Below are 20,778 nucleotides of genomic sequence, written 5' to 3'. Positions count from 1 at the left end.
GTTTTTTACTCTGTTCGTACTTGAAGATAAACACTTCTTACTCTCCCCAGTCTCCCACAGGAGGCTCTTTCTTACTCTGCTGGAAATACATAACCAAGATAACAAAAACCTGGTGCTGTCTAACTTGTGCCAAGAGCCAGTGCTCCCCACAGCTCTCTAACCACTTCATCTGTAATGTCTCCTGGAGTTTGTTGGCTGAGATTAAGTGCTTGTGGATTCTCAGACTGTTGACATTTACAGCTCTCCTCTGCTTCTCTACAGCTTCCTTCCATGTCCCTCAAACTAGTCTTCAATGCTGATGACTAAGCAAGTAAATTTCAGGCCTTCCTACTGTAGTCCTGGGAACAACCTGGACTGGAAGGGTTCAACGTGCTCATTGCACTATACAGTTCTGCTCTTTCCCTGGGACAGTGGACACCACACATGCAGCCTCACAGACCCTTTTCTGTCCTTTTGTATTCGACATTAGGCCCAACCAGCTCTCATGCTCCAGCCCTGTCATCTCGTGTTAGGTGCATTTTATTTTATACTAAATGACTTGGTGTTTTGTTTAGAAGCTCCAACACTGTGAGAATTTTCCTTATGACCTGAATGTGTAGAGGAGAAACTGGATGCTCGACCTACTGTGCAAGTACCTTTAGCATTAAATCCCAGCTGTTTTCCTTTCTGAAAGATTAAATTGCAGAAGGGAAGTTGCATCTCAAATCTCTTGACAGTAGTGTTGTGTTGTGATCAACTGAGTTTGCAATCTGCCTTCATTCTGCCCTGGACTCTTCTCTGCTCCTTTGCAGTAATTGCCTTCAGCAGGAAGTGGTGGCTCTCTATTTCCATACTGCTGTTGAGATTATTGATTTTAGAAGTCAAATATGACTGTCTGGAACAGTTTTGGCTTGAATATCAGCCCTTGTAACTGGTTGGCTTCCAACTGTTCATTGCCACCCTTTGAACCTGAATATCAAGCCAGGATTCTGTCCACTTTGCAGTTTGCCTAGTTTGCATCTCCCCAAATTGGTTATGAGGATGTTGTCTGAAATCATATTGAAAGTTTTTCTAAAGTAAGACATCTGTACAGAAAAGGTGCTTTTCAATAGAAAATATACAGATATACACAGGGAGGCCACCTCTGGTAACAGCAAGAGATCCTGGATTCATCTTTGTAGGGTTTCTACGGGTCTTGTGGTCTTAGTATTTTTGCATTACAATCTGCTTGGCTTTTGATGAGCCAGGACCATTACCTGGTCAATGCTGCATCATAGTGGGAGTGAGATGGTGCTTTTCAAATCTTAACTCGTATGGAAAACTTGCGTAGGGAGGCACCTACTTACATTAGCTGTTCAGTTCCTCAGCTCCTTGTGCTGATTGTCCCAGAGTCCTACTGCATGCTGCACAGAGAAGGTTGTAGAGTTAATAAGAACAACACTGGATTCAGTTATTATCAAGGCTTGCCTTCTGCAGGAATGCTTCCAGGTGCTCAAGGAGTGATGAAAGGCAGGGAGCCTGCCAGCCACACCTCTGTGTGCACATCTAACACACTGCCATTTGTCTGCTTTCTCCAGGTAACTGGTTCAGCTGTATGAAACAGCTTCTGTGTATCCTTGGGGACAGGCACAGAGAAAGGTTGCTTAGCAGTGATGGGAAGTCTTACAGACAAACTGTCTTTAGGGAAATGTCTCTCCTTACCATTTTGTTTTTAATCTTGGGATTTAAATGTTGAGGAATTGGAAAGAGAAGAGTTGGCTTTTCCTTTTGGGCTGTGTTCATGCAAAGGTGGGAAGAGAAGAGTCTCACAGGAAGAACCTTGCTAATAGGTATTGCTGAAACCAAAACTCCATCTTTTGGTGCCTGATGGAAACCGTGTTGGATGCACAGATGGCACATTTTCATCTCTGGTTGCTGATAACTTCCAGTTACCAGTAGGCAGCTTCACCTTCTTGGGAGTGTCATTTGTTGGTTTGGGGGACCAGCGGTGACTGATGGAGGGGCATCACTGTAAGCCTGGGATAACTAAGTAGCAGCGAGCACGCACGCCGCAGGCAGTTCCAGAGCGTGGAGTCATGGCCGGGGGAGCCGGAGCCTCTCTGCCTCTCCTTGCTGCCAACCAGAGTGCTCATGCAGTCTGGGGTTTTGCTGTCGAGGAAGTTTAAACTGTTGGGTCAGGGACAGGGAAGAACTCCATGTCAGGGGAGTGATTGGAGATCCCAGGCTTGGCTGAGACTCTTGACCTCTCAGTGCTTTCTCCCTAACCACGCTCTGGAAGCTCATCCACTGGAAAACTCTTAGAGGCGAGACTAAAAGTCCTGCAGAGCTGTGCTTTTCAGACAGTTAAGCAGCTTTTTCCAGTAAGGGGAAGAAGGGGTTTCATTATCTATTTTATTCCAAGGCTAAGGGTCAGGAGAAATAGTGTTTCGTGGTTCTGTTCTGGGAGAGTCGTCTCACTGAGGGCTAACTCAGGAATTACTTTTATACAACAGTATTGAGCTTGTTTTGTTAAACAAAATTTTTCATCTTATATTAGTCAATGTGTACTTTGTTAAACATGTTACAGGTTGATAGAGAAATATAAGCTGCAGTAAAACAGTTCAGGTTTTTACAAAGCAGGGCCCTGTGAATACCACACGTTGGATGTGCACTGTACCCATCTGATCATGTTGGGAGTGTTTTGATGCTGTTCAGTGCCCTTTCTCACCAGCTGGCCCTGAGAAGTAGCTGAGTATTTATGATAATGTGTGAAAGCTTTGTCCTAAAACATCCCCTCACTTCAGCTTGAGACCCTATAGAAGGGCATGGTGACTTCATCTTGTTTAAGTTCACTGTAGCCACCCACACGCTTGATCCCACAGGCACCAAGATGTGTGTGTCCCAGCAGTCTGGCCAGGACTCTGTGCTACAGAGGACAGGAGCAATGGCTGCTGAGTCCTCCCTACATTCTGCTTGCTTGGTGATAGCAAGCTGGCTTTTGGATACCTCTTTTGTACCCTTTGGGATTCAGCAGGACCTGTGGTTCTGTGTTTTGTCTCAGTATCCTGCTTCACCCTTCATAAATCTTAAGTAAGGCTGCCTGTTGTCTTTTCCTGGTTTGGGGTGCCTTGGCTGATATAACGTGAAGAGGAATGGCGCAGGCCACATTCTCCCTCTTGCTACCAAAGTGCAGGTCTGCTGCTGAGAAGGCAACTGTACCATGGCCATTTGGAGCTCAGGCTTCCTGGGCTGGGTGGAAACAACACAATTCTCAGCATCTTCCCACTTCATTGCTGTCAGTCACGTCCCTCTTTATCCATATGTGCTGCGCTTTAAAGGCTTGCTCAGTTATTTCTTCTACTGTTTTATACATGTATGTTTCTATTCATACTTCATTTGTAGCAGTTTTCACATTTCTCCTACCAATCTTTGTTCCACATATAAAAACTGCTTTGCATATTCTTATATTGAGGCTTTTGCATATTCATCCTCTATTTTTTCCTGCTCTTCTGCCACCTTTCCCCCTCTCCTGGCATGCAAACAGTAGATGACCAAGTCTTATACCTTTGATGGAGAGATTTGCCAAATGCTCTTTTGGAGGAAAAAAGAAGAGGGAGAGTATGAGGCATTTCGCAGTGCATCAGGTGTAGGAGCTACGAAATGGCAAGTACTGATCTTGGTCTCCATGACAGCAATGATTAAATGTTACTTTTTCATCAGTTTGTGAATATATATTTTCACAGTCTCTTTTCAGACAGCGTGAGCTCGGAGGTGGTAAGTTTTCCAGCTTGTCCTTTGCGTAGGATCCTGGAAGGAAAGCCAGACTGGGTAGTCAGCCCCGGGCAGGGTGGGACAGCTGAGCTTGGGTTAGGGATGGCATCTGTGCAGACCACTGCGGAATGTTTTAGTGACTTATAAAACCAGGGTGTTGATTTGAAATCAGCCATGTATTTGAAGAACAATGTGTGAAACATATTTCTGTACTTGCAGCATTCTAAATGTGGAGGATGGTAAAGTGTGTTAATGAATTGGAGAAAAGATTATATAAAAATAACAAATGTGAGGGGATCAGCAGTATGTTCACTGATGTCATTCACTGGTGTCCTATAACCAGAGATGTCTGCATTAGAGAGGTAGTGTTTGCTTTTGCTCCCCATAAAGACAGCTCCAAGGAGCCTGCATTTTCTTGCAATGATTATAATCAGAGTCCTTTAGAATGAATGTGCAATTCGGCAGAAACTACACTAGAAGAAAAAAAATCTGCAGTAATTGCTGGGCATCTATTTAATGCTGTTGAACTAGTCAGGCATCTCATCTGTGTATAATAAATCTTTCCAGGTCAGGTTTTGGTAATTCATAAAGTGGTCCAGTAGCTGAAAGCTTGGGACACAGCATGAACTCTGAAACAAAATACTTCATGTTGTATTTTCTTTTTCTGTGTACTACTTTGTAATGTAGGCTTTAAACTCTGCTCTGTCTCTGCTGTCAGCTTGAACAGGATGGAACTGAAAATAAGGAATTTTGAGTTGTTTTTTTTAACAGAGTAGTAAATGCCGTACGCTAGCAATGTGTGTCACTTGGAGCCTGCAGAAGCCCAGGGTGCTCATCTGGGAGGCTGCGGGTGACTGCTGCTCATGCCAACATGTGTGAGACACTTAAACATTTCCGTGTGAGTAGCATTGCAAATTGTTGGGTAGGTGTGCAGTAACAGTTATTCAGGGCGTTGAAAGGTGTCATGTCCAAGGCAGCAAACCCAAGAGCCAGTGTGGTGCCTTCACTGCACTGGAGCAAAGCGGGTGCTCAGGGTGGGCAGCCCTGTTCCAGGCATGGCGAGGGAGGTGCATGTGGTTTCCCAGGGCTGCAGTAGCAGTGGTTGTAGTGAAAGGAGGATGGGATTGAATCCTGCTCTCCAGAGCTTCAGAATCCACTTGTAAGCCTTCACCAGTGACAGAGGCCTAGCTGTGAAATATTTGAGGAGGGTATGTGGCACGGAGAATGTCTCCCTGTGGGAGCAGCACTCCTGGTTGAGTGCCACCTGCAAAGAGGGAGGGGACAGAAAGTTGTTTTATCCCACTGGAGTCAGGGATATGCTGTGGTAGTAATTATTTGTAATCTAGACATACCACTGCAAGTTTTTTCCTGAACAAAATGCTTCCTGAAATGCACTTAATCCATTTTTAACATTACCTAATCTCAAGAATAATCTAAAGTACTCTAAAAAAAAAAAATTAGACAAATAGAGAAAAATTTTGATTTTTAGGTTCTATTACATTTAAAATTCTGGGATGAAAACAAGAAATGCTGTCATAATTTACTTAAAGTATGCTTACAGCAACATTACAGAATCAATTTTACTTCTACTCTTGATTAATTTATGTAATTAATGCAAGATTCATTCATATGAACTTGTGAATTCACCTTGCCCTCATTTGTATTTTCCCCCTGTGGTTGCTTTGTATCTTTAACCTTAATCTGTTATTTGTGTTTAAGAAAATGCATGTATTAATGGGAAAACTCACATCCATTTGAAAAAGTGTCTAAGGCAAGAGCTGTGCTGCCCTCTGAACATTACTTGGGCAGCCAAGAAGGCAGGAGGGGATTTGTGTTTAGGGACTGATGAATGCAATGAGCGTCTCCTTCCACCTTGTGTATACTGACAGTGCCTGAGGCACACACAGCTGGGAGGGACAGTGGTTCTTGGATGCAGCTGTTAAATTCTGTATTGTCACATATTTCAAAGTGACTTCTATGGGGCTTTTTTCAAGAATTAAACTTCATTTTCACCCTGTTAACAAGACGGTCAGTCTGTGGTGTGCCTCAGACTTAGTGCTTTGGTCTCCTCCTTTCATCACCCTCGAGCTGCAGTTGTGCCTTATCACGTTTCACATGCCCAAGTCTCCCCATTTCTGATTTGCGATGCTTGACCCTCCTGCCCAGGAATGTGATGTACAGTGCCTGGAGGTTTTGGTTGCCTGGTGTGCATCAGTCCAAAGGCAGGCTGCAGACCTGCCCTTTGGTCCTTGTTTTGCTCTTTGACTGGTCCCTTTGATTCCCACACTGCCCTTTGCTCTGGAAAGGTTTGAGAACAAACCATGGAAATGCAGTTCATCATGAACTTAGTGGTTGTTTCATGTTTATGGACTATCCTTCTTTTTACTAGAAACAGGTTAATCAGGCAAGACTAGTTCTACTAGTTCTGTGTGCTTTGGGAGGAGCTGGTGGGGTGGGAAGTGGGAGTCCTGCTCAGCCCTTCGTCTGGCACCACATGTGAGGGGAGGACTGCAAAACAGAGGTGTGTTCCTCAGGGAAAGGTGCTGCCAAGATGGTGCAGGTAATGGAGAGCCCACAAAGCTGAGCTCCAGGCCAGCATTTCCCACCTCACAAATGTGCTTTGGATCCAAATTCAGTAACACCTGTGAAATTACACGAGAACAGCAAATGCATCTGCTTTGAGAGAGGCATTTGTCTACTTCAGTGTTTTAGTCAGTCACTGAACATTATAGGTCTGACATAACTCAGAAAAAGTTCCACATACGCATTATTTCAGACTTGAGATAGCTGCATTGCTGTTGCCAGAAATAAATTTGCCTAAGCCTGTGTCTTCCCCACAGGGGGCTGTTATCACATGGTTCCATTCTATTTTTCTGGCCTTATCTCTTAATTAACTAATCTCTAATAATGCTCTTTCTTTTTTTTTTTTTTTTTAATAAGCATTTGTGATCCGTCCCCATTTTCCATTGATTATGCTACAAGAAGTGTTGTCTGTTTTTTACAAACCAAGCAAGTCGGGTGTAAATAAGTAACTGTTTTGCTGGGATCCTTTTTTCTTTATATCAGCCTTTAAAAATCTCCCCAGGCCATTAGCTAGGAAGTACGTGTGGTGCCTGTGAGCCCGATATAGCATTGCCATGCGCTTTGCTAAGCTGCACACATGTATTTGTGTGGTATTACAAAATGCCCAAGCTCATGTAATGCATGGAGGCTAATCTTATCAATTGTATTAAGGCTACTTAAGAACTAATAGCTTTAAGGAAGCTGTTTATATTTCCTCCTTTAAAGCACTTTAGTCAATGTTCTGTGTCCCTTCAAATAAATGTCACCGGTAAAATAGTGTACTTTTTGTCATTTCTTTAAAAAGTGATGTTTCTTAGGAGTTGACACTTCAAGGCCTTGGGCTGGCTCTCAGATCTGTGTACTTGGATTTAAGCTGGTAATCCATATGGAGGTACCTAAAAAGAAGTGGCCTGGTTTGCATGAATTAAGCTCACATCCTTCTGAAGTTTATTAGTTTGAAAATCAGGGCATGGCTCTGGAAGTCGTCGGATTGCTGCAGGCAGATTTGACTGTGAGAGCTTTAGACTTAAATTTAAAATAAGAACAATGTGTTCTTTTGAATGTTCATTGCAAGTTTGATTTAAATGGGGGGGGGGGGGGGCGGGGAAAGAGGCTATAAACTCTGCTTAGCTGATTGTCAAAGATCCTGAGGATGTCACTGGTTTCACTGGTGGAGCATGACCAGGAGACCATCTCCATGGCTGTGAAGATGTTTTAATTCCTATGTACTGCAAAAGGATGCTATTCAAATAGTACAGCAAATTCGTTTCTAGTAAGAGGCAGGTGATTTAGGAGTCCATTTGCACATCCTGACCTTAGCTGGGTACATGAAAAGAGGAAGGTTTGCTTTCACTTAGAGCATTACATGGAGGCAGGGAAAACCTTCCCACCCACAGGAACACATAAAACAGGTCCAAAAAATGAATTCAGAAGGAAAAAGGCAGTAGTAATGCAAATTAGAGAAATCTGTATTAAACTGTATATATTTAAACAGTTTCTTTAAAGAGATCTTTACTTGCCATACAATTTTAATACCTAAATTTACATTTGCAGTCAGCAGAAATATCTTTATCTAGAACAGCATTTGCAGTGTCACAAGAAAGTATATGTAAGATCGGATGAGTGATATATTACATGATATATTTTACAAAGCAGTCGTATTACAGTCTTGTGGTAATCATGTTACAAAGATCTCCACCAACCAGGAGGCTTTATTTTAGACAGAATTAGCATATACACTGTTTTTTCCCTGGTTCCAGTACTGTTCTTCATAAACCTGTCTCAGATGGTCTCTTTACCTGACTAATACCATTGCTCTGGGAACTGGCTTCTCAATGCGGTGTTGAAAGAATAATTTGACAATTTGTTATGTTGCTGTAGCAGCAAACTGAAAAAAATATAGACCACAAATAACTGGGGAGTCCTGTCTAAATTAATGGCCTAAACCAGATTTCTAGGGCAGCAATAAATCTAGATCTCTTTGAAAAATCAGATGTCTAGTCAAATAACTGGTGTAGATCACAGCACGCTGAAGTCTCACAAGGAAAAACTGTAATTAATCCTTGTAACGCAGCTCCTACCCACACGTGACTCCTCTGAAAAGCTCTTCTCTGATACATGTGGGCCACACTGTGTGCCATCCACAGTCCTGCTCTTCTCTAATGGCCCGGCTGGGAGGGGCAGCCGGCCATAGCAACGTCTGACTGAGAAGAGAGGAGTTGCTCTGGTTCCTACGGTTCTGCCATGCAGAGTGTCCCTCAGCAAAACAAGAGATGATAGGCTGTGGTGAGTAGCAAATTGGCTTTTTGTCGGTGCCCATGTTCTAGACAGTCTTATGCACAAAAGAAGAGAGTGACTTTAATTTATTGTAACTAAATTAGTTATCATAAGTTTAAAGCTTTGGCCAGCTTTGAAAAAGTGAAAGGACACCACAAAAACCTGTCAAAATCAAACCTTGCATGCAGATGGCCTGAAACAGCCTGGCCACTGAGATAGAAACTATGGCTTGATGTACAGACACGTCCTTACCTGTCCTGCCTTGAACTGCTCTGTCCATCCTAGAAGGAGTTTGAACAAAAGCCAGAGAAGCTGAGCACTGCTGGGGCAAGTGCACAAGTGATTAAGAACGAAAACCAATGGGCTGTGCAATGATTAGGCAGCTGCAAACATGGCTTACTTTGAAGACCAGCCACCAGTCAGATGGAAGGGACCCACTGAGAAACCTCTCTGAGGTACACCTTGGAGCAGTAGAGGGTTTTCCCATTCAGAGTAAAAATAAGCATGGTGCCTGGCTTGCAGCAGAGGGATTGAGGTGTCTGCAATAATTTGTGCATGACTGGGGCTTGTTCTCTTGGGTTTCTTTCCCTTTAGCTGAAGTTATCTGGCAGCTGAAGAAAAACTCAAGATGATGCTCTGTTGCCTTACTAGAGGCTGTGCACCACAGCAAACCCTTTCCATGCTTTATTCCAACATGGTATAATGAGAACAGGATCCTCCAGCTATGAGAGTATATTTAGAGAGATGCAGACTCAAAAGGTACCTTCCCATTGATTTAGAAAATATAATGATGGGTACCCTATCACTGATAGAAAAGTAAAATTTGTAAAATTTGCACACTGAGGATTGATTTAAACTTAGTTTTCCCTGGCCTGAAAGTTTGAGGCTTGATGTACTTACAAATCAATGGTATCCATTTTCTAGGACCCTGAAAAACATTTAAAGTGTGAGTTCCAAGGGGCCTTTTTGGTTTTGGGTTTCTTTTCTTTTCTTGCCTTAAAAATAGTTGGGCTTGAATATTCTGGAGCAAGCTATGAGGTTACATACTCTGTAAAATGTCCAGAGTAACAGTAACTGGCACATGCTCATAGCACGGATTTGACCCACTACAGAAAGAATCTTCTAAGCTTCTGTGTAGAATTTAAATACAAGGTGCAGCGTAAGTCTACAACACGTGCATTCAAGATATACAGCCTGCAGAAAGCCCTGAGAAACAAACCCCATGAATCTTACCTTAATGTTGTTTTCATGATGCTTGGCTGCTTCATTAAATTACGATTTTTTCTTAGTGTATAAATTCTCAGCATAAGTTTGCATTTGTTCTATGTACATCTTAAGAATACAGCAGAAAATACCATTGCTTAGCACATTAACAAAAATCACATTATATGAGAGGTTTGTCAAAATACCTGTATACTAAGTTATATACAATTCTAGAAATCCTCCTTCCTTTCAATTCTAACATGTTACTCTCCAGAAACCCAATCTGTTTGTCTTTAAAAGCTGAAATATAGAAATTGTACTGATAAAACATCTTGAACAAAAAATATTAACTTTTCAAATTTCACTTTTAATTTCAAAATAAGGTGGAATGGATCACTGTGTGATGCCAGCAATTTTTTTAATTTTTTTTTTTTTTTCATTTTTAAACTAACTTTCCCTGATACGAGAACACGTGAATATTGTGAGTCCTAGTTGGGATCATATCCCCAAAAAGGTATGGATATGGTGTACTCACATTGCGGATTAGAGTATTATCCCAAGGTGCACTATGTTGTATGCTCCCATATACAAAAAAGAACATGCACAGAAATGTGTATTCTGATGGTTGATACATAACTTTTAAAATGTAGATATTCACAATTCTCAGTTTGTTTTATTTTTCTCTGAGAAAAAGTCCACATCAATTAGCAGCTCAACTGACCGTTGTGATGGCTGGCGTCTTCCCTCCTTCCTCTCCTTCGGCCCCTTCGGCTCCTGCTTCCACCTGATTGAACTTACCAAGCTTTTTCAAATTCTCCAGTGCAGATTTAAAAGTGTCCTTCAGGCTGTTCTCCAGCACCCACCCTTCACTTTCACATTCAGGGTCTTCGGGGTTTGGAATGCTTTCCAGAGAGGTGTGTAGAAGGCGCAAGCCAATCATCACTGATATCTGTGCCAGGCAATGGAAGACAGAGAGTGTCAGCCAAACATGGATACTCCTCCTCCATCCTCACTGCCTTCTGCTATCAGCAGCCCTGGCTGCTGGTGTGAACCAAATGCCAAAGGAACCAACTTGCCACAGCTTACGGGCTGTGAGAATCCTCTGAACAAGAGGAGATCCTGAGCAACCTTCCCCCTTGAGATGCCCAGGAGGAAAATGTCCCTTCAAGAGTAGGAAAGAAGGTGGAATTCTGAAATGGGTGAGCACATGGGAAGCATGACACTCAGTCAGCAATGAGTGGAGGTATCACCTTATGAAGGAAGTACGTGCTGGCTGCTGTGGAACAGCACCTTTGAGGGGCCATGTGCACAAGGGACCACTCTTCATGGCCCCTCACAGGGTCAGTGCCTCCTGGGAGGTTTCAGTGCAACCCCTGCTCCTCTACACCAGATATCCATAAAGCAGTTTTTATGCGGAACAATGTCCTTTGCCACCATCCACTTAATTTTAACTCTAAATATTTTTACTTTGCATTGACCTTAATATGTTTGGTGAATATATTAAGCTGATCAAGGAAATATTCATGAATCAGCATCTCTGCAGAAGAGAGCAGCATTAGGATTTGAGCCATCACTGTCTACTTCAAATTCTGGTTTTGTTTTTATATAGGGATGTGCATATAAGGAAATTAAGGCAGCAGGGGTATCTCTCACTGGTTCCATCTAAAACTCATATCTATTTCCAGTTAAATATTACCAAGTCCCAGCAGCCCTGAATAAGGTGGGTTTTTCTACTGTATTATGCTGGTGTAACACCTCTGACACTGGCAACACCCCACACCTGCCTCCAGAGAGAAAAAGTGGTTTTAACCAGTCTCCTCCTTTCTAACACTGTTCAGAACAATCTGACTTCCACTGTTGTGGTGCTTATGAAGAAAAGTAATCAATCAGATTGAAGTAGAGAAAGAGAAAGAAAAGGCAGTGCCCAGAAGAGCCAGCCTGGTAACGTGGTAGAGCAGGTGGTCAGGATGGGACAGCAGTAAGATTAGTTTAGTCTTTCACATGCTGGGTAAAGCTAAGATTGAGAACATTTAATGTTGTCCATGACCTCGTAGGATTTGTTCTGTAAGGGAAGTACAATGCCCCCGCTACCCTATCCAAATTACCACAGAACTGATTACCTCTGGTCCTCCTAAACCCTAATGGCTAAAGAGGGCAGCAGATTTGAAGTTGGGATTCAGCCACGTAGCATGGCCAATGGCAGTATTCACATCTGGCCTTTAGACTTGAGGGACTGCTCAAGCACGTGCTTCCATGGACCATTCATTAGCCTGTCTACTGTGGTCATCCTACTTGTGTAGAATCAGTGTCTCCAAACTCTTGGAAGACCAAACTACACTTGGTTAGTCTCAAAATTTGCAGATGTTAGTATTTTTCTGCCTTCATTCAAGATCAGAAATGGAAAAACATTGGTCAAACAAACAACCTTCATCAAATACTTCCATATCCAAAGGCAAATTTTCATACTTTCTAACATAACGCATGACTTGCCACACACTGGTCCTCAAGGAAGTTTCTAGTGGCCCTCACTCTGGAAATAATCTTATCTAGCCAATACTATGATGACTTGAACTAGTTGAAGCACTATTCCATAAAAGTCATCAGAATTGACAAATCCCGTCACATTAGTCTTGAGATTTAAAGTCTTTGACATCTTCCTTCCTCTCTGAGTCACAGTTTTCCTGTTCTCAGTCACAGGACTGATATCTTTGAACTTCAATGCCGTTGCCAGTACAAACTAACAGGGCTGGATGCAGAAGGTGGCCTCCATGTTGCTCTCTACTTGTGCTGCCTCACTGCATCTCAGCAGGAGTTTTGTTTTGTGATTGACTTGCCAAGTCCCACTATTTGACAGCTGAAGTAGCTGTTCTTGCAGGCTTCCTGGCTGGCTCTAAGTCACTAAATATGGTCCTGCTTTATAAAAGGAATGTGCCTGTGCAGCAGGGAGCAACTGACCAGCCTTCAGATGAGATTTTGTGACATTTTCTCTCAGTTTAATACATTGTTTTCTTAAAAATCTTGCTTAGAAAGATTTGGGGTCCCTGAAGCTGAGATTCCTTAAAAGCAGTGCAAAACGTTTGGGCTCTTGTCACCTCCACTGACCCGAGCCTGCCTTCTCTGCCAGAGGAGAAGAGAATCCAGGAAGTTTGAGACAAGTATCTGGTAAATTTTTCTGTCTTCTATATGATCACACAGAGACTTGGACTACCAGTTTTGCTGAAGTCTTGTACCAGGGAAGGCATAACTTGATGCACCAGTATATGCTGGGGGTGACTGTCTGAAAGCAGCTTGGCAGCAAAGGGCCTTGGGGTCCCGGGGGACACCAAATTGTCCATGAGCCAGCAGTGAGCCCTTGTGGCAAGTGGGCAAATGGTATCCTGGGCTGCTTTAGACAAAGAATTGCTAGCAGGATGAGGAATGTGATATTTCTCCTCTACTCAACCCTGGTGAGGCCACAGTTAGACTTCCAGCCTTAACCAGTCTGTGACTCTGAGCTGTAAAGCTGAGCTTAACTGCAATCCAGCAGAGAAGGCTGGGGCATCAGGGCCCCAGTGCTAGTCCAGTCTTGCTGAGTGATGATTTCCCTGGCCAACAGACAACCTGTCATGGAAACTCTTGTCATTTTACATCAACTTTAAAGCAGCAGGAAGAACACAGCCACAGTGTTCCTCCAGGGCTAGGGATGGACAGGGTGAGCTGGTGTATCCCCTGCACCACAGCAGGCTCAGCCCCTCAGTCTGGGCCAACAGAGCGAACTGTGTCCGTCTGGAGTGTCCCTGCTGCCCGTGGCCTGGTTTTGAAGATTACCAGTTCACTCTCCAGCACAGGACGTGTAATGTGCCTCCTGCTCGTGTCACTGCTCTCCTGGAGCTCAGTGCTGGGCTCCCTCTGTGGCACCACATGTGAGGTGAATTGCAGGGTCTTGGCCTTTGCAGTAGCTGTGACCTATTGCAACCCATGTGTTTGTACAGGTGAAGGACCTGGAGCATCTCAGGAACGAGCCTCACTCTATTCCTTTTGAAATGCTCTATTCAGGGCACCCTTGAACCCCTCATTTCCTCTTTGCTGGCTGAGGTGGGTCAAGAAGACATCCAGGCTTGCTCTGCTTGACCTTCTGCAGCGAAGCCCATCTGTTTGCCAGGGTTTAGCCTGAGGCGGCTTAGCTAGAGCAGGGTGTGATCTTTTTTTGTCACCCTCATGACCAGTTGTCACTCATGGGAAGCCTACAGCTTTTGTTAGTAAAAGCAGCATCTAGATAATATATTATCATTCTTTTCAAATAGAAGTTTTGATATTCCAAAACAGGTTCATTCTTCCTTGCCCTTAATATAGAAAGGTTAAATGTGAACAGTCTTCCCTGAGATCCCTACACGTTTGGCACATTATGTTTTCCTACAACTCAAAATAACAGCTGTGATTAGTGTTTCCCTCCACGCTCTGCCCCCTCCCCACACGGCAATACCAACAACCCTGCTGGAGGAGTTCTCTGCGGCCCTCAGAAGGGCTTTGCTGGCTTCAACTCACAGTGGCGCCAGGTACAGAGCAAACCAGGATGCTCCTTTGCTTCTGCACTTTTCTGTAACTTCCCAGAAAGTCAGTCCAAGGGGAAATGAGAAGCACAGAGCCAGCACAATCACTGCCCACTGGGCATACCCTGCTCAGATCCAAACTTACCTTGGCCAGGATCTGGGACCTCTGCTGCCCTCCTACTCAGTATAAAATTGTTTCCTATCTTGACTGGAATGTACTAAATTATGTCTGCTTCCTGCTTGGCTTCCTCCCTTCAGTTTGCCTTAAAAGCAGAGGGAGTTTGAGACCCAAATCTGGACTCTTTATGGAGGACTATCAGGCAAGTCATAAATATTTAGGAGAGCAAGTTATTATAACCCAGGATTGTGTTGTTTCTTAAAAGCTTTGCCCTGAGAGTCCTCTGATTGCCTGGAAAAAAGTCTCATCTACTATTTTGAAAAACATGAAGGAAAGAAGATATCTTATTTCTCATTATGCCGCAGGTTGAAAAAAATACCCAGATGTACTTTGAAGAATTACACATAAAATACTGCATTTTTATCACTGCTATTAATGTTAACATATCACTGTCATTAACCTCTTACAAGTCAGGTATGTTACAGGTGCCTAGTCAAGACTTTTTGCAGCTGGCATTAGTATTTTTGTGCATTTTTCTCCTGAGTTTTTGAATTTCTTCATGATTTTCATATATACCTGAAATACTCTTCTCTTAAAGAACTCTGCCTTTGAATCTGGATTGAAATATGAGCTTCTCTTTTTTTTCTTACCAGAATAACAGCATTACAAGGAGGTAGTACAGTTCTCTGCCGTTCAGAGTAGTTATTTTTAAAACAACACAACACAGAGTAACTTTATGGTTTTTTTTTTCAATTTACAGATTATCTGGGTAGGTGTTTATTTTCTAAAAAGAATCTCCATTCCTGGAAAGCTGTGGGCCAATGCTTGTATCAAAACATAGTGCATCTTTTTTCAATTTGCATGTATCTAAATTTTTTAAAAGCCAGCTGAATCATTTAAAATTGGCAATGCCACTTGCAACAGCCATTGCAAGGATTGGAAAGGGTCTGCTGCACTCCGTGTCACACAGTGAGCTGTACCCTCACCTCTGTCCTCTGGTCCTGCCTTACCTCCTCATCCAGCACCTCACATGCCAACTCTTGTGCCACTGCCAGCCCACGCTCCCTGAGTATTAGTATTGATTAAACCCCAGCTAGAAAACTGGCCACCTCCCAGAGGCAGGAGGGCATGTTTTCCTCACACTGAATGAATAGTATTTCAGGAGCAAAGCTGCACTTTGGGTTATGGTGCCCACAGACACCAGCAGTGCCCACAGACACCAGCAGTATTGGCAGCTGTTTGCATATGCATAGTGGTTTTGAGAAGCAGAATAAAATAAATTTAATCCACCTGCTCTGCCTAAACCACTTTTTCTGCCCAAAAACCTTGGTGGATCTGATGAAAGACCTTAAACCAAATGCTGCCCTGAAGCTGGACACTGTGCATGGCTTTAGGTCTTACTTTCATTAGCAAGTAAACCTCTTGATTGCACTTTCCGTTCCACAAATTACTGCCAACATTTTGTGTATTTCTCATTCCCCACAAATGGTGACATGTGAAATTAATGCATCTGGACAGCGGAGCCCTCACTGTCTCTTCCCTGCTCAGCACCTTATATTTGGTAGAAAATCAGTCCCTTTTTCCCCTCTTACTGTGGGATGCTTGAGGCTCTGGCCCCTTGCTCTGCAAGGGAAGTATGTAATCCCACACCCACTCCATGCTTCCCAGCTCTGTCTCCAGCCTGAGACCTTTTGGGCCTTATGCAGATGTTCACTATTAATGTTCACTATTAGAAGTTTTCTCAGCTGGTGATTTATTTTAAATAGATTTGACCTTTAACTGAAAAGTCCACGCTGAAAAACACTCTGCTCTGCCAGAGCTGGTGCTTCAGCGAAGTGGGGCTGAGAGGAGAGGGTTACCTCAAAAAGCCAGACGAGGAGGGTGACGGCACCCATGGAGCTCATCATGCCGCTGTAGTAGTTCAGGAGGGCTTCCCGACAGCCACGGTTCCACAGGTTGAGCTCCTCCGTTTGGTAGTCGTAGCTGTAGTGAGCTGAGTTGTTGGTGACCTGGTACTGGATGCAGGGTCTTGGGGAGCTCGGGTTGCAGCAGCTAAAGGGGACGCCGTCCACTAAGTACCTTCCATCCACGTTGCTTTTGATCCGACTATGGGCAAGGGCAGAAGGAAGCGTGAATACACACATACAACACACACACCACACAAAGATATACGGGAGCAAACTTGCACGAAGAAGGAAAACAAAGACAAGGAGAATTTTCCACTGTGCGTCCTGACCGTGCCATTCCTTCACATCCCCCGTTCATATGGTGGTGTTTGTCCTGGGTATTTTTCCTCTCTGAAATCCTTTTCTATGTCAAGGCTACACTGAGTCTGTAAATAACTCCTCATGATGGAAACGCGTGTTCTTGGGTCACTTCTTCAAAGAAATTAATTTTTAACAAAAGTAAATGGCAGAGAGAAATTGCAGGAGGGGCAGTTAGAAAAGAGTGATCACAGCATAGTTAATGTGGAAGGGAAATGCTGGAAGTGACCTGACAGCCTTAGGACCCACCATATCCAGCTAGACCATTGATCCAGCAAAGCTAATAGCTTCTCTTTGATGATAGTAGCTCCAGGGAGGGGTTATGCATTTATTCTTGGCTTGGGAAGACAGCCAGTATTTGAAACATGAAATGTGCTTCAGCAACAGGACGTTGCAAAATTTCCCAAAGTCCTTACAGGAGCTTCCCAGCTATTGTTCATTTGACACTGTGGTTGTTCTCCATAAAGAGTCATTCAGTCTGGTGCCTTATAAGATGTTTAGGTAAGAGATACCTTAGAAGGCAAATAGTTCCACTGGCACTACATAAAAAAGCTATAATAAGAGAACTTCAACTCTAACACACACCATTTTCCTTAGAAAATGACAGAATGGAAAGCTCCAGTGATCTAGAAAGGTGAAAAAATCTGAGTGTTACTTGTAGCTTTCTATATGGATAATATAAAATTGTGTCAGAGAGAGAGTGATGATTGCAACAGTCCGATGAAGGAAAATTCCACCTTGCAGTCATGACCCAAATATACCTAAACACTTGCAGTTGAAGTTTTATCTCTAGATGGAAAGTGTGCTCTGAATTAGGTCTAATTCACATTCATGTGTAAATGCTCCACCAGTTTCAGAGGGATTGGATCAGGCCTTCACTCTACAAATAATATAAAGATCACATTGTGGGGGACAGACTCCCACCTTGCCTGGAATTAAGGAGCACTTTGCTATTGATTTCAAAGGGGCGGGACTATCCCACCAGAAATGTGAGCAGAGATTGTGTACCACCACATAGTACAAATCTTGAATTCACTGACATCCATTTGTAGATTTTTAATGCCCTACTTCCTGCCTCAGTAGTACAAAGAAATTACCTTGAGTCTCAGTCCCAAACAAGGCATCAATTATTAAGGACAGTATAACCTTGTTTTCCCTCTGTGCATTGCCCTTCCACTGCTGCTGGATTAAGTTACAGCTCTCAAATCTCCATATAATGCTGGCAAGTTTTTTTCAAGGAGTTATTTATACCTGTGGGCGTATCTTTGCAATGGAAATGATCCGTTATTAAACAGAGAATGTATTTGTTACAACCCTGCAGCGCAATGGGTTAAGTCTGTAACAGTTTTCACTATGAAGTCCTCCCTCAGAATTGCAAAAACAACCAGACCACCCAACAAGTCAAAACAACATGCAGAGAGACACACAAGTGAAATACCACTTACACAATCAGGCCGGGACCCCAAGAGATACACCAAGCTTTTTTTAAAATTAATTCAGACGTTTTTGACAGAGGCAGTACGTTTAAAAGGCACATTGCTTCCAGTTTATAGGACCCATTGTGCAACCATAGAGTATGAATGTTACAAGTAATGTTCCCAAAGAACCTTGAGTAACCATCTCTTTCTCTGGTGCTTAATTTTTTAGAAGGTTGCGGGTATTTATGCCCAATGCTAATTTTTTAATTTCAAAGGTGCATTTTGTTCTTGTGTTTATTTTCTGCTTGAGCTTACTGCACCTAACCTGATTTTGGGATTATAGCCTCTTTGGGCAGTGACATCAAAGCCATTAAGGTGTTTCTGATCAACAATCTGCTCTGGTTTGTATAGAGGAAATAAGCGCTGGTTTCATGTGAGGTTTTAAAAAAATTAGGCACAGGAGAGAACTTAAAATGCATTTGGCTACCAGGGCCACTGTGTAAAGCTAGGAACATCGATAGGTGTTGATGCTCAGTATTATCACAGTGCTGAAGCAATACATCAAATGAATATAAAAATAAAATTCTAAATATTAAGGATCTAAACCACATAAATTATTGGTAAACTGTTACTGCTTCTATTTATTTCCACTAGATTGATTCATTGCCAATATCTAAGTGGAGTTTTAGAAGTGGTATCAACAGTACATGTCCAGGGAATTCTTTTTTTTAGGAAGTTAATAAATCACATTGAAATCTGCCTTAGGACAAGTGAAGTTCTGATACTTTCCTATTCATTTTGGGAGTTGGTATGTGTGGCTCGACGTAATGGTTTTATAACGATGCAAAAGACAGTAAAAAATATTAAGTCTGTTTACACTGAGCTGAGTAAGAATATGCTTTATATTTTATGTTCTGGATAACTTTAGAGGAATTTGTCAGGGGAGGAGGCAATCTAGCTGATCACTTGGGATGCTTATTATGCAAGAGCAGAGAAAGACTTCATTTTGTACAAATCCCCTTCCAGTCAGTGCCTGCTGGGACATACATTTCTTGAGGATAATACTGATCAAATAACGATGCTATGTGATACAAACCCCACTAAATCACTTACTCTTTCACTTCTTTGGAGCTGAAGTCCAGATATCTGTTGCTGATCCACTGAATTTCGAACCAATCTTTGTAGCCGTTGTTCCCACAGCATTTGAACTCAATTTGGAGCATGTCGATGGTCTTCTTCATGAAGCATCTTCCAGGGGTGTCTGTGTCCCGGTAGAACTTCATGCCATTCTTGAGCCCTTGGGCCAGTGTGCTGTCCAGAGAGCCCCGCATGAGAAAGCAAATCAGAGCAACGAAGAAAACGAGGATGTTAAAGATGAAGCACAGTGCCAGGTAAGGTTTCAGCATAGGCTTCCACTTGGCAAATTTAGCGGGATCCAGAGAATCGTAACAAATCTTTCCAGCAAAACCATTGAAGGCGCAGGATAATATACCCATCAATATCAAAGAATTGGGCACAAAGTGGCTTTCATTATTGTCCATCACTTCGCTTCGCTTCCGGAGTTCAATTTTGAGGAACAATCCCATGCTAAAAACAAGGATTCCAGCAAACACTGAAAACCAGTTCATGAGCCATAGTCCCTGCGCTAGTTTTACCCGTTTCTTCTGATTGAATTTGACTTTCAGCAGTGCCATCTTTGTAATGGGAGGTGTTGGAAGATTTCACAGCCTGGACCCCTCTTCTCAGCGTAAGCAACTTGAGGAAGAACCATTCAGGCGTTGGAAGAGACCCCAAATGGCACATCAGGAAGCGAGCCACTGCAGAGTCCTTCCATCTTGAACTCCCCTGGTTAGGATTCAAGCAAGTAAAATATTCAAAGGTCCCAATTAACAACTTCACATTAGTGAGAATAATGGGCAATTAGCACCTACAACTATTTCTGGTGGTTTCTTCCAAGTAAAGGAGAAACGGTCTCAAGGTTTCAAATGATTTGATCTGGATCTGCAAGACGTCATTCTAATACCTTTAATCATTTGATCCAATTTGGAGAAATGTCTGTCAACAGATGAGTGGAAGTAATCCCTCATTTTACTATTTAGTAGATTTGTGCTCCCTTACGATAGGCTGGGCAGAATATGAAAACCCAAGATATAAAAAGATCTTTGCTGCCAGAAGAATATGGATCCTTTGAGGAAAGAGGAAGAAGGCTCTGGGTTAAAAAAGAGCCATTAAAAAAGGCTGCTTGTATACAAACATATACTCCCCCAACATGATCCTGATTTATTCATATCTACAGCCAAAAACAACTTTCTAGTCCTTATCCTTCTGTGTTGACTTGAAATGACATCCTGTGGCTTATGTGTTCTGAAAGCAGATAAGCGTGTAGTTTACGGTGACCTAAAAAAACTAAGCTTGGCATTTTCTTGTACCATCTTGGGTTGTACCATCTCTGGATCTTGGCAGGAGAGGAGGAGAAAGGAAAAGTGCAGAGAAACTCAATAAATAAACCCTGGGCTGAAATCTAGAGGTGCTTTTATAAAAAGTGAGCTGGTACGAGCAGCTTACTGGATAATCACCAGACCAGGGAGAGGAGCAGGGCTGGCCAAGGAGACCCCCCTGGGAGCTTACACCAGGGAGGAATTCAACTCAGCAGCTGCAGAGACACCTCAGGGGTCCTT

At 42.9% G+C, this 20,778-nt stretch overlaps 1 protein-coding gene across 1 annotated transcript; it reads right to left on the bottom strand.

Annotated features, from left to right (window-relative positions):
• Positions 1–7,166: 7,166 nt before the first annotated feature.
• On the bottom strand, positions 7,167–20,480 carry PRPH2 (peripherin 2). Its single transcript, XM_051783170.1, has 3 exons — positions 19,214–20,480; positions 16,278–16,524; positions 7,167–10,720 (listed from the first exon to the last, which is right to left on the bottom strand). The coding sequence occupies exons 1-3, from the start codon at positions 19,792–19,794 to the stop codon at positions 10,484–10,486; spliced, it is 1,065 nt and encodes a 354-aa protein (XP_051639130.1). The 5' UTR covers positions 19,795–20,480; the 3' UTR covers positions 7,167–10,483.
• Positions 20,481–20,778: the final 298 nt, after the last annotated feature.

This window comes from Manacus candei, unplaced genomic scaffold (genome assembly GCF_025592945.1).
Source record: "Manacus candei isolate 608988 ecotype Guabito, Panama unplaced genomic scaffold, ASM2559294v1 h1tg000017l, whole genome shotgun sequence".
NCBI classification, from domain to species: Eukaryota; Metazoa; Chordata; class Aves; order Passeriformes; family Pipridae; genus Manacus; species Manacus candei.
This window is presented reverse-complemented; position numbering and strand designations above follow the sequence as displayed.

Coding starts and splice junctions, on each gene's coding strand:
- PRPH2 (XM_051783170.1), bottom strand. CDS start 19,794: ATGGCACTGCTGAAAGTCAAATTCAATCAGAAGAAACGGGTAAAACTA. Junction 16,525..19,213: donor AGCTCCAAAGAAGTGAAAGA/GTAAGTGATTTA, acceptor CCTTGCCCATAG/TCGGATCAAAAGCAACGTGG. Junction 10,721..16,277: donor TCCTCGTCTGGCTTTTTGAG/GTAACCCTCTCC, acceptor TGCCTGGCACAG/ATATCAGTGATGATTGGCTT.